The following is a 14,029-nucleotide window of genomic DNA, read 5'->3' as shown; positions in this document are numbered from 1 at the left end:
GAAGTTTAGAATTAGAAAACCAGCTCACTTTTTAATACAAACTACCCTTCTTGGGAGTTATGCCTTGAGTACAGCATTTCATTCAAGTTGACATGAGCAGCGGTGAATTGCGTTTCAATTTTATTTTTACACCTGGCTGTTTTGTTTAAATTGGTGCAATTACTTCACAGGAGGCAATGACAAAAGCTCTGAGACACCAAAGAATTAATTTGCTTTCATGAGTTGTGTCTTGCCTTAGTCCTTCCAGGGTGGTGCCAATCCAAGCAAAGTGCTCTTTTGAAGTTGAAAAAAAAAAAGTTATGCACCAAACAGATAGGGGTCTTCAAACACAGGTAGTCAACAAACTGAAACAGAAATGCCTGCAAAAAATCAGTTCAAAGTCTGGGCTCTACCTCCTATCCTTTGATACTAAAATAAAAATGAAATGGCTAGGTAGAGCGTGCTGAGATGAATTCAGAAAGAAAACATGTTTGAGGCTCCTTTGTCATTGCTGTAATTATATTGCATTAATATGGTATAATTTACATGCTAATTTCAGGTGTAGCTTTAATATATTCTGTTTTATATTCATGGCCTAGACATGATTGGCCTCTCCCTGAGTATTACTCAGACTGTTCTCTGGTCAGCTTCTATATTGTTTGAGGCAATTTCTCCTTTTGGGAAAGATGGGGATACAACATTCACTCGAAGTTGGGTTTGAGTTACAAATATAATTGGTTGTCATTTTAAAAATAGTTTGATATTTCCCCTCCTAGTAAGCTACCACGATGTTTCACATAGAATTGGAGAGAATATTATATCAAAAATCTCATATAATCTAGTGCACACTGAAAGTGGTTTCAAATTTCTTCCAAATGAGTGCTTCCGATGGTCTGGCTTGAAGCTATCTGGACTCAACTTGTTTACGGGATCAGTTGGCGTATTTATTGCTGCACAGGGTTTTATAGCCAGTGCCCTATTTATTAAACTCCCAGTCCTTTAAGGCATCAAAACATTTCCAATTTTGCTACACTGAACACTCAGTGCAGCAGACAGGATGCGACTTCCCTTGTGTTGTATAACCAAATATCATTTTAGAAATGAGTGACAGGAAACATGAGCTAAAAAATGAATCTAGGTCACTCATTCAATAAACAGATATTGCCATTCTAATCGGTGCTTTCCAAAGCCATAAACATTACGAATAGTGAAAACGAAACAAAACAACAACAAGAAAGGAGGTTTGCACTGTGTGGTGGAGGAGAAACAAATCATTTCCCAAATTTAAAGTCAGTTAACTTCTTGGAGGGTGGAGAGGTTATGGAGAAAGTCACTACAGATCTGTGTCAGATGGCTGGGCTATGTGTCTTTGAGAAGTCATCACGCAGGAAGTGTGCAGTGAGGAAAACCCCTGAGATTAATAGCTACTTGATTGGTAGGTAGCAGGACCAGGTTTGGAGCAGGTGCTGGACCCTATAGCCATCAAGAGGATGCTGACTTCTGACGTTGTCTGAGGAAGATGGGCTGGAAGCCAGATTCTGCTATAAAGTCTCTGACTTTCACTTTGAGGAAGGCAAGAAGCTGGTGGAGGTTTTTCATTTTTTTTTTTTAAATTGAAGTTTTAAAAATGTTTTTTGAAAGTTTCATACAAGTACAGTGCCCACCTGGTTTTCACATCTCTCTTCCCCACCACACCTCTTCCTACGCTTCCCCACTCCGTCTTCAATTAATGACATCTTACTAAGTATCATTTATAGATGCTTGTATACAGATGGGCTTAGGGCTGACTGTGTGACTTTACCCATCACAGGACTTCCTTCTGAAGAAAACTGATTGTCCCTCTCTCAGTAACCATTGAATGGCTGCGGTTCTTCATCTAGAGACCTAACTGTCTGAAAAATTTCCCATCCATGTTGTCATGCTGGATAATATTTAGGCAGCCATATTGCTGAGATTTCACGGGAAGGATGTTCTTGTGATGTCAAGAAGATGCTGTTTAACAGCAGGCGTCCTAGTCCTCTGCCTCTTACGATCTTTCCACCCACTCTTCCTCAAGACTCCTTGAGCCTTAAGACGTAGGGGTTGCATTGCAGATGTAGCAGTTGAGGTTGAGCTACCGTGATTACTTATACTTTGCATTATGGCCAGTTGTGCATCTCTAATAGCTTCCGTCTGCTGTGGAAGGAACCTTCTTTGAAGAGTGGTGAGAGCTGCACTGATTTGTGGGTATAAGCATACATGGTTAGAATACATTTAGATGTTATATTTATTTTTAAAAAAAATGATAGCAGTAGGTTCTTCTCTGGGGTCTTTGACCCTAGGGTAGTTGGCTAGGGTTACAGTATCAGGCATGGATTCTCCCACTTGAATGAAAGTCTTGTGTCTTTTTAGACAGCTGTTGGTTACTCCCTGGATAAAAATGCCACTATTGCAGCAGCTGGGTGTGGTGGCGCACGCCTTTAATCCCAGCACTCCGGAGGCAGGTGGATCGCTGTGAGTTCGAGGCCACTCTGGTCTACAAAGCGAGTCCAGGACACCCAAGGCTACACAGAGAAACCCTGTCTCGAAAAACCAAAATAAATAAATAAATAAATAAATAAATAAATGCCACTATTGCACCATTGGCAATATCTCGCTTGGCTGCTCACTAGTGAGTTTGTAGCTTAGAAGACTGGGTAGGACTAGCGATTGCTTTCCTCCATTAGAAGCTTCCATAGCACCTTTGGATACAAGGAGAGTCAGTTCTCAAAGAGGAAGCTTCCAGTTCCAGTTCAATTCTGTTCAGTCCTGTGTCTGAAGAGTGCAGGGCCTTCAGTAGCAGGGTTTTATTTCTAAGTTCTGGGAGGCTTTTGAATAACTAGGTGACACAATCTCGACGTGTATAAAGAATGGAATATACAAGGGTAAGCAAGGAAGTAAAAAGGCCTTGGGGGTGGTGGTGGTGATGGTAACTGTCTAGGTAAGTCATGGCCAAGTAACAGAAGTGAAAGTAAAGATGTTTGTTTATATTTTGTAAGTTGTATAACTTTTCTGTCACTAACTTTTTTTTTTGTACTCTTAATATGTTTCCTGTGATTTTTAGGGGACTAATTTAGGACATAATTCTCTTATCCTTACTTCTGTCACTCCCATCTCAATACTGAGTAGTTTTGTTTCCCATTTCTTTGTCTTTTCTCCAGATGGACACTGAGGTCTTCTTCGTGATGCATCACACTCACGTGTCAGTAGTTGATTAAAGCGTCTTTTTCATCCGAGGGGAGTGCTTGCTGTTTAATTGGGGAGTTGTTCAATTTGATTATAGAAGAGACTTCTTATTTTTCTTTTTGACGTGTGTGTGTGTGTGTGTGTGTATGTGTGATATAATCTTGAGTGTATGTGTGTCAACTAATTTGTGTGTGTGTATGTATATATATGTGTGATGTAATCATGTGTATATGTGTGTCCTCACCTGCTATGAACATCTGTAGCTCAGCTGTTGATAATATGATACACAACCTTTTTCAATTTGCTCTGTACCATATATTTTAAGATGGGGCAGCTCACCATTTTGACTTGACTGGCTGGCCAGAGAGTCCTCGGGTTCTTCCTGTAACTGGCCCCTGCCCCATTTCCCCCCCCCAACCCCTGCCCCAAGTGCTGGGGTTGCAGATGCGTGGAGTCACACCTGGCTTTTGCATGCTCGGAATCCAACTCAGTTCCTCCTGTTTGAGAAGCCAGCACTTTATCCAGTGAGCCATCTCCCTAGCCCCGGATACATTTTTTGAAAAAAAAAAAAAAATGGAAAAAGAAAACAGGTTCCAAGTTCATGACTTAAATGTTACTATTTCACATCAAGAAGAAAAATAAGGCTGAGTGTGGTGGTGCACACCTTTAATCCAGCAGGCACCCTGAAGGCAGAGGCAGGCAGATCACTGTAACTTCTGGGCCAGCCAGGACTGCAGAGTGAGAGACTGTTTCAAACAAAACAAAACAAAAAAACCAAACAACAACAAAAAACCAAAACCAAACCACACACACAAATCAACACCAACACCAACACCAACACCAACACCAACACCAACAATGATGCCTGTAGAACTTTAGCGTTGGAAGTTCCTGGGGAGGGTTTGATGGGGAAGGAGAGGCTCCTGATGGTCAGGGTTGTCTCGGGCCAGAACAACAGGTGAAGAACAAAGCGTGTACCTTTTCATGTTCTTTGGATTTTACTGTAATCTTCAGTTACATTTTTAGTCCGATACTCATACAAGCAAAGCGTGCTGCACATTTGTTCTGTGCTAAGCTGGTTTTAAGTATAAGATAATAAAATAAGAGGAGAAAGAATATAAAATCTCTCTGCTAAAAGACCTAGCAGTTGAATAGGGGCAGAAAAAAAATACTCTAATGAAATAAGTTTAATATATTTGGGATGTTCAAGTCACAGAAATGATAAATCAGATATGGGTAGAATTCCTGTGAAAAGCAGTGTACAGACAAATTTTATTAGAAGCTGCATCTTTCAAGTGTTCTGTTAGGCATGGGTCCTGACTGTAACATCCTGGCAGCAATCTGAAGGCAGTCTAAAGAGATACTTGGCCCATCAGACTATTGAAGCAAGGGGCCCTAAAAAATTGGAATTTTCTCAGATATATCATGCTGAGAGAAAGAAAAGACAGAAGTCTTGTGTCAACTGGAAGAATAACTTGTCTCTGGGGAAAATTCCTTATAGTTGACATCTTGTCAGGATGATTTGCAAGAGAGACAAGCAATGGTGAGCAAGCCACGTCTGGTCCAGGACTGTTTCATTACATATACACTGCTTTTCATTTGCTTACGTTGGAACCTCTCATACCGGGACCCCAAAGATGGATGTGGTTACCGCTGGGTATCTTTGTTTCATTCCTAGTATGGCCTCATTAAATAAGTCTTCTTTCTCTGCTTTTCACTATCACTTGTCTGTTTAATTGACTTACAGAGGAGGGCAGAGTACAAAGCCTACCTTGCCAGGCCTGCCAAGGTCCAGGGTCTGGGCCCAGCAATCCCAGTTACATTAACCCTGCATGTTCAGTTATCAGAAACATTAGAGACTGTGTTGCCAAGCACTGCAGAAATAATGTGATGGGTGTCTCCTACGAGTGGGCTCTGAGTTGAGGCTGATCTCAGATCTTACACCACAAAGATAATGACTGGAGTGAAGTGGGTGTGGTCCTGGAAAACTCAAAGATATAAAAAGAAGCTGGTTACTGTTGCAGTAAGAATTTACACCATGGAACTCATGCTCTTTATGCTGTGAAATAGTCTATATTTAAGATATATTAGTCCTGGGCCAGCCAGGACTTAACAGATGCTTAACTGAAAATACAAATTACAAGTTGCAGATCTACAGTGGATATCGTTGCACTGTTTGTCAGATTCAGAAAGATGCTTAGAGGTGCGTTTTCATTTCTATGTGAAGCTGAATATGATTCTTCTCTTTAATGCTTATGATGATTGTGCAGGTATGCTACACGGGTGTGAGCGTATACATGATGTATGTGTGTGTGGGGTGGTGGTGAAAGTGAGTGGAGGTTGGGGTACACCTTTGTGGTGTCAGATCGGCTCTTTGACCTTTATGTAGTTTCTGGGGATCACACTTACGTTCTATGAGGCATGTCGGTACTTAGCTACTGAACCATTCCTTCCCACCCTACTGAAGGTGATTCTTGTAATAGCTCAGGCTGTAATTCAAGTCATCTCAAATTATCTTCTCTACAACAGTTTAGAGTTATACTAAAGAATTCACATTTATACCAATGAGCTTTGCGTATCACCTGGAAGCTTTGGAATCTGGGAAGAAATTTGTTCCAAATCAGAACAAGGAACTCCATATTCAAATCTAAAAATATTGAGGAAACTCAGAGGAAAGACGCTAAAATCCAAAAAAGCATCTCTTATGGCAATAAGCGTGAGTTTTCAGGCTGAAAAATCAGGGGAAAGGCACTGTCTTAGAGAGGTACTGTATGCCAGAGAGTAGCCACTCAATAGGTAATTGTTGATGAATCTATTAGCTAAGTTATATGTATCAGTAAGATTGACAGGATGTTCTAGTCTACCACATTGAGAGAATCTGGTAGTAAGAGCTTTCCATTTTTGACGTATGTCTTGGATAACGATAAAGACGACACATCTAACAGAAATGGCTCATGAAATAATATAAAAATTCTTATTGTCATAGTTTAAAACAAGAAGAAAATCCTCTAAGAGGAAACTAGATAGAAATAATGCTCCAAGTCTAGGATACATGCTTTGACCTCAGATTTTCCCGATGAGTCTTTAGCTTCAGGGTTCTGTAAATGGATGCAATTTCCCCCATTGTTAATAAAGAAATTATAATTTCATTCTAAATCCTCACCCAGATACATTGCTTTCTAGAGGTGGCAGTGTGGCGGGATCACTGTAGGTACTGGGACTGGAACTGACCCCAGGGATCCTCCAGGAATTGTGCCTGAAGAAGATGATGAGAATACTGGACCCAAGGGAGTTGGAGGCTTACAGGAGATTACAAAGCTGCTGCTTCTTATAGCAAAGATGTGTTTGGAGAAAAGAGAGTACAAGATAAATAAACAGAACCTATTTTCTGATGAGAGCAGTGTTCGTATTCGGAGGTCTCTTTGTGTTTTTATGTTTATATGAGATTATGGGTATATGCATGAATAGAAATGCATGTGTGTGTTTGTATGTGTGTGCATGCATTGAAATACGTGCAATTATTTGCATGTGAGTGTCAGTGCGGGGTTGTGATTGACAGAATACAGCAGCTTCCTGACATCCTGACCTTTGGTTGCTAGTTTCACTATATATAATATAGTAAATAGAATGAAGAGGAAGAAAGTGACAAGAAGAATGTTTTTGGCTTTCAATACGCACCGTTGTTCTTCCTCTGGGTCTGCCATAAAGCTTTCTCTCTCCTCAGGCTCTTCTTAGGAAAATGAATGTACTAGATGCAACCTCATCATACAGGCTTAACCAAGTTTATTTTAATCACATCCAGAAAATTCAAGGATTTTTTTTAATTGAAAAAATTTTTCCATACAATATATTCTGGTCATACTTTTCTCCTCTTGCAACTTCTCTCACGTCCTCTCCACCTCCTAATGCACTCAACTTATACACCCTTTCTCTCCTTAAAAAACAAACAGGCAAACAAACAAACAAACAAACCCCAACCAAGCAAGCAGAGGAAAAACCCCACAAGAAACAAACAAACACCACGAAACCCCAAAATTGAAAACCACATTATACAAACAAAAGACCAATAAAACCCACCTCCCCACAAAAGCCTAAATTGTCTTCACAAATACCATTGCATTTGCTTTTTGTTGGCCATCTACTGATGGGTGTAGGGCTTACTCTAAAGTATGTTAAATATATCTAGTTAGAGTCTATTGGAGAAAAAGAACCCTCTTTGTAAGCAGGTTTCAATTGTAGATAGTGTCTTGGTTAGGGTCGGGAGCCTGTGTGTACTCCCTGCTCTGCCCTGGAACCCAGTATAACTTGAAACTGTGCAGGCACTGTACTTGATGCCACAAGTTCTGTGAGTTCACAAGTACATCAGTTCTGTTGTGTCTGGAGTATGCTGTTTCCTTGGAGTCATTTATTCCCTCTGTCTCTTAGAATCTTTCCACCCCCTCTTTCCTATAGCTTCCTGAGCCTTGAGAGGAGGGACTTGATGAAGTCATCTCAGTAAGGACTGAATGTTTCAAAAATCTCTTATTCTCTGACCATTGTGGGTCTCTGTGTTAGTTCCTCTTCTGTTGCAAGAGACATCTCTGATGAAGGCTGAAAGAGTCACCAAGCAGAATGTCACTAGAACTTATTGTATTTTTTTTTTAGCAAAATGAAGTTTGTGGCTGCCTGAGATGTGTCAGGCAGGGGCTCCACCACTTGGAAATGGCCTTAAATTGAATCAAACAGTAGTAATTAGTCACTCCAACAGTCTTTGTGACATCATTGTAGCAGTGTGTCTTGTAGGCAGGTCACCATGATAGTTCACAGGGTTTGTAGCTGGGTTGATGGCTACCATCATCCTTGGTACTGTATGGGGCTACTTTCCATAAACACTAGCCAGGAATGGTGAAACCTCTAGTTAGGCAACAGCCCAACTTTTCTGTGTCCAAGGAGACATGTTAATATTGTCATCAGAAATAAGATGACATCAACCATCAGTTTGAGGACAGCAACCAATAGCCCTGGCATTAGCCTGAGATGTCTGGGGCTTCCCATTGGGTCCCTGTGGCCAATATTCAACTAGATATAACTTATTCCTGAACAGGAGATATTACTTGATATTGAAAGGTGTCTAGTTTGGGGCATTGTCTCCCCCATGATTTGCTTTCTCCACTTAGATTTATTTCTCATATAGATATATGCAGAAGCCTTTTCAATAACAAGTTTACACACAGCCCCTCAAATGGCCCTTAGTGTTAATTCTCACTCCCATATCCCCTCCCTTGCTCATTTCTTCCTAATTTAATCTCTATTATGATTTAATCCACCCACTTCAGTCTTCTACCTCTCTATAATTATATATTCTATTTCCCCTTAGGTTTTATTTTTTGACAACTCCAGTTTTTATTGGTTAACACTTTGGTTTGCTTTTCAAGGAACTGAGGCAGCTTGGAGTGCTGTGCCATGCCCCTGCTGGCTGTGAGCCTCTGGAGAAGCTGCCTCAGGTAGGGAATTTGGTATAAAAGGAGCCTTGAATTTAGGTAACTAACTCAAGACCAGAGTAACACCAAATCAGAGCTTTTAATAATAGATTTTTATCTCATCCTAATTTCTACAGCTTCATTAATCTCCAACTCTCCCAAACAACTCCAAAACAAACCAGAGTTATGTTTGACTTAAATTTGGGATGTTTTAAATTTCTTTTGTTAACATCACTCATTAGAAAACAGAAGTATTTATAGCACTAAAAATGAGATTAAGAGATTGGGCCTCATTCCCACTATGGTAGAGTTTCTGATACTATTTAATTGTTGCCCAGATTGCTGTGTTAAAAACATCTGTCAGCCAGGTATAGAGGTCTAGCCAACAATTCCACCACTTGGGAGGGAGACACAAGGAGATTGTGAATTTCGGGCCCAGCTTGCGCTACATAGGGAAGTCAAGCCTTTCTTAGGCTATGTAGAGAGACCTTGCCTAAAAAATTAAATCTAACCAACCTGAAACTGCTGCCAAATTTTTTAGTATAATCTTCATTTTTATGAATGATACACATATGTATCAAGAGCTCAATTAAATTATTGGCATATTTACTAATAATAGCTATATAAAAATAAAAAAAATATTTACTTGAGAATCCAACAGAATTCTTATCTCATCTATAGAACTGTACATTGCTGACGAAATGCAGTTACTAAGACATTTATGCATACTGTTGTGAAAATGAATATTTGAAGTAATAAAACTGAGTACTATATAATTGCTCAGAATCTGCAGGGTAGCATGTTATTGTGGTGTTTCTTGACTTATCATTCTAACAAAATATTAATATGGTGGACTAATTTTTCTTTTTCAGAAACAAGTTGTGGAAAATAACCCTTTCCTTCATCTGATATTGTGTCCTTTAGCTTGATAGACCTGTCTAGAGTTATGTCATATCCTTTTCCCTTTTCATCTCCACTCTTGCTTTCTGGTTACCCATTCTAGCAATACAAGACCAAGCCAAGCTACAAGGCTTTTGCAGCAATACCTACAAACACATTGCTCCTGGAACAGAAGGTCAGTGTTGGGCTTCACAGAAAAGTGATGTTTATGTTTCTAGTATCTGTTTCGTTATTTGTATAACACTTCTACTTGGAAGATGTATGTTTTTCCAGTTATTTTACTAAAATCAAAACTGCTCCTAGTTTAGGACACTGTGGTGAAAGCATCTTGGTTAACATAATGGCTGACATCCTTGTTATCATTAGGGCTTGAATATGATCTCACAGATGTCTTGCCAAGCAGACTTGGAGGTTTGGCTGAGACTTCAGTATGTCTTCCTTTATGAATTTAAAAGATGTTTTGTTTAAGAATAAATTAATAAAAAAAAAAAAAAGAAAAAAAAAAAAAGACTGAAAGACATAGTAACATAGGTGTATAAAAATGAAAATTTAGGACATAAGGTGAATACTATGGTCATTTAGCAGAATAACAGTGCTAAATTCTCTTAGGAATTATGATCTAGCCAGATACCTGGCTTCTTGTTTTGTTTTGTTTTGTTTTGTTTTGCCAATTAATGGTACCAGGCATGAATTCCTAAACAGGCAAGTAAAGCAAGATCTCAAGTAAAAACCTCAAACGAAACACTTGGTTGTGGGGGACAGTGGCCAACAGTAGAAAGAGAAGGGGATGGATCATAGGGCTGTAGCCTATGGGATAAGACAGAAGGCTCTACAGTCTAGCATGAAGAAATTTCTGAGTAGAGAGCAGGAAGTTGCCTTTCAGGTGCAAAATAAAAAGTGGAACTATGTAGATTTTGGGCTAATCATTAAATGGCAATGTAAAAAAGATCAGCAAATAATTTAAAAGCCTAATGCACTAATTGCTAACACCAAAATTATACAAGCCGAGGATGGGAGCAGACGGTTATACTAAAGAAAGCCTTTCTTTAAACCTAAGAACCATTATGAAACTAAAATCCTCTATATTAATCTATACCTGCAACCTGATGATTGTTGCAGCTGGTTCAGGAAGAGGGAATGTGTGTGTGCACACACATTCACATACATGAACACATACAAGCACAGACATATGAAGACATACATACACACAAACACACAGGAACAATGATCAAAAGCAAAAAGATTTTTTACCGTCTGTTTCAGCACCCCACTATATTGTGTAATAACAAAAATAATGGTTCGTTATTCTCAGTTATACATTAGGGGATTGAGTTAGACCAAGGTTGGATGCATATGATTTAAAATTTATTCAAATAAATAACAATTGTTACCCATTTTGTAACAATTTCAGTTTGACCAGATAAAACAATGGAAAAATATTAACAATAATGAAAGAAAGAAAAATGTAGTATGAATTTCATTACCTCAAAAATGATGCTCTACAGGCGGGTTGCTGTGAGTTCGAGGCCAGCCTGGTCTACAAAGCTGGTCCAGGACTGCCAAAGCTACACAGAGAAACCCTGTCTCAAAAACAAACACATAAAAATGATGCCCCAAAAAAAGGCCCACATATTACAATCACAGTATGTATTATTTTTCTGGCCATTATTTATCACCCACAATTCAAACAGAAATAAATCATAATATTTCATATGGAAAAAAAAAAAAAAAAAAAAAAAAAAGAGTTTCTTCCTCTGTTTGCAAAAACCAAAGTAAAGGTGAAATAAGATCATATGTACAATTGGATACCTTTGTCATTAATTGATTAAGATTTGAGTAATATCAGCTTTCATTACGATATAATGTGCATACCCAGATATAATACCCAAATGTCTGCTATAGCAATGCAGATTCTATCACCAGATGAACCCCTTTTTTCATTCCTGTCAACCATTGGTTTTATCCTTCTCCCTTCTGATTAGCAAGGAGATTAGAGATCACTCCTAATGACTAAATAACTTTCATATGGATCTAGGTACTTTATTTTCCTTTTAAACATCACCAATTATAAAATTATAGGATGATATATATTTTAATAAGTTAATTACATGTATACAAGTGAAATCGCGTGAAGGAGTCACATCAGAATCAAAGTGAAAGTGTCTACCAAGTGTGGGAAATTATAGATGTCATATGTTATTTTATGGTGATTTATTTAGGATATTTAGTAGTTATTGCATTAAACCTATTTTTTTTTACATGGTTAATGATAGTGTTTCAAATACTGTTGCTATCATTTGTCAAATGTTAATTGTTTGTCAGCCAGATGGTATTTCGATAACCGGTTTATGATTCTTCACTCTTATTCTCTTAGAATGATCCAGAAAATGAAGCTTTTGTATGGTATCTAAAAAGTAGAAAGTATGTGGGAAATATTTAGCAATGTACAGTCAATATTAAGTAGGTAACATTTCTTGTAGCATATGTCTATGGTAACAACTCCCAATTATACACATGTGGTGTCTGAAAGTTTGTATTCTGTATGCACAAATGCTTTGATCTACATAGTTATCCACTGGGGAAACATCTGAGAGTTGGTCTCTAGATCCTTTCCCAACTTTCTACCTGGAATACCTTGGTAAAAGTTAAGATCGGAGTAAAGCCTTGGGAGAGATTGGGAAGTGACACTCCCCCAGGTGCCCCTTTTCTCCCTGTCTAGGGGCACCATGGTGGGACATGGTGGCAGCGTTTAGGAACATAGACTGCCAGTTTCAGGTGGTCATCTCTGAATTCTCACACCAGCATCTGCCTTCAGAGAACCGGGAGAGGTTTCTATAGTGAGGCAAAGCAGGCTCCCAGCCTGTTGTCTCTTCGGAGACACACTCCTTGGGTGTGAGATGCTGTGTGTTACTATCCTAACACTCTATGTAGGAAAACAGGTTGTTAGTACTACCTGTAGGTCTTTTAGATATGATACTAAATCATATTTCTTTTAGCACTTCTGACTTTCTAGCTTTCTTTTCTACTAACAAAGTATTTTATAGGGGTTATGATCTGTTGGATGGTAAGGGTGAAATTCCATCTGTTAACTTCCAGTTTTATCACAAAACTATTTCTAAAATGTATGTGAGGATATTGCTGCATACACAATCTGTGAAGTTCATATGAGATAGATTCTGTGTTTTACTTTGAATATAATATTATATAAGAAAATTAGTATCTTATTTTGGTACAATGGGATGTAGATGTCATGATACATGATTTAAAATAATGCTTCTCTAAGGAGGAGTAGATTATTGTAGCAAACACTAGTGTAGTTATTTGGCCAAGGTGAATTATTCTAGACCATAGATATTTTGGCTACTGAAAATCTATGAATTAAATGAGAATGATTTTTCATTTTCAGATCATTTGTATAATTAAAAAATTACACTAGTGACCTCACAATGCCACCAATCTTCTTCTCTTTAGTCAAAAGTGTCTCCCATGAACAACAAAACATTCAGAGTATACCCTTCATAGTGTTCACTGGCCACATTCTGGTTTTTACCTGCAAGGGATATGATAGCTTTGAAATAAAAGAACCCCATCAAACAATAAAAAGAATGAGCCTGCTTCCTCCAAGCCTTTCACCAGCAGTGTTGCTTTCATAGATGGAACCAATCAAGTCATATGCAAACACAAAATGAGTGCACCATTTGAACAGCAGAAAATGGAGCAAGGAAATTGTAATTTTACAATTTTCCTTCCATCCTTCCTTCCTTCTTCCTTCCTTCCTTCCTTTCCTCCTCTTCCCCCTCCTCCTTCTTTTTGGTTTTTTGAGACAAGGTTTCTCTGTGTAGCTTTAGATGTCCCAGACTCTCTTTGTAGACCAGGCTGGCCTCAACTCACAGAGATCCCCCTGCCTCTGCCTCTCTGAATGCTGTGTACAGGCATGCACCATCATGCCCAGCTTACATATTCTTATTAATTTTTCTTTTTGCTTGTTTTAAATCAGATGATTATTTTAAAATACTTTTTTTTAATAATTCAAAATTTCCCCTTTATACTTTCTTTTTCTTTCCTCTTTTGACCCATTCCTCTCCTGTTTGTGTCTTTTTTTTTTTTTTTTTTTTTCCTGTTCGGTAATCCTGGAGACTAAACCCAGGGCCTCGCGCATGCTAGACAAGCACTCTATCATTAAGCTCTATACTCAGCAGAGCAAAACTTTATGTAAAGTCACGTTCATTTCTTCCAACCTTTTCAAAGGATGGCGTACTGCTCATTTTCAGTGTTGTAGCTTATCGGAAGTGATTCAGTAACTTGAATTACTTGAAACCAACTGTTTATATGCAGTATAATTCATCAAGTTATCGGGGTAAAAGAGATTCACTTCCTAGTTGAGTGAGAAAACTAAGAACTTAACACTTAGATGCTCTTTTATTTTGGAAAGAATCAGTAATTTGGAATTTTAAAAAGTCTGCGTGCTTCATTTGTACATCTGTTTG

The 14,029-nt window shown here is 38.5% G+C and overlaps 1 protein-coding gene across 1 annotated transcript in view; it reads left to right on the top strand.

The window, feature by feature from the left end:
- The window catches only part of Mlip (muscular LMNA interacting protein), a 140,236-nt gene that overhangs the window by 23,715 nt on the left and 102,492 nt on the right, over positions 1-14,029 (top strand). The window contains exon 5 of the mRNA XM_051140834.1: positions 9,646-9,717. Coding sequence (XP_050996791.1) covers positions 9,646-9,717 — 72 coding nt within the window. The remainder of the gene's footprint in view (positions 1-9,645; positions 9,718-14,029) is intronic.

This window comes from Acomys russatus, chromosome 32 (genome assembly GCF_903995435.1).
Source record: "Acomys russatus chromosome 32, mAcoRus1.1, whole genome shotgun sequence".
Taxonomy (NCBI): Eukaryota; Metazoa; Chordata; class Mammalia; order Rodentia; family Muridae; genus Acomys; species Acomys russatus.
The sequence above is the reverse complement of the archived record's forward strand: the minus strand, read 5'-3'. Positions and strand labels throughout refer to the sequence as shown.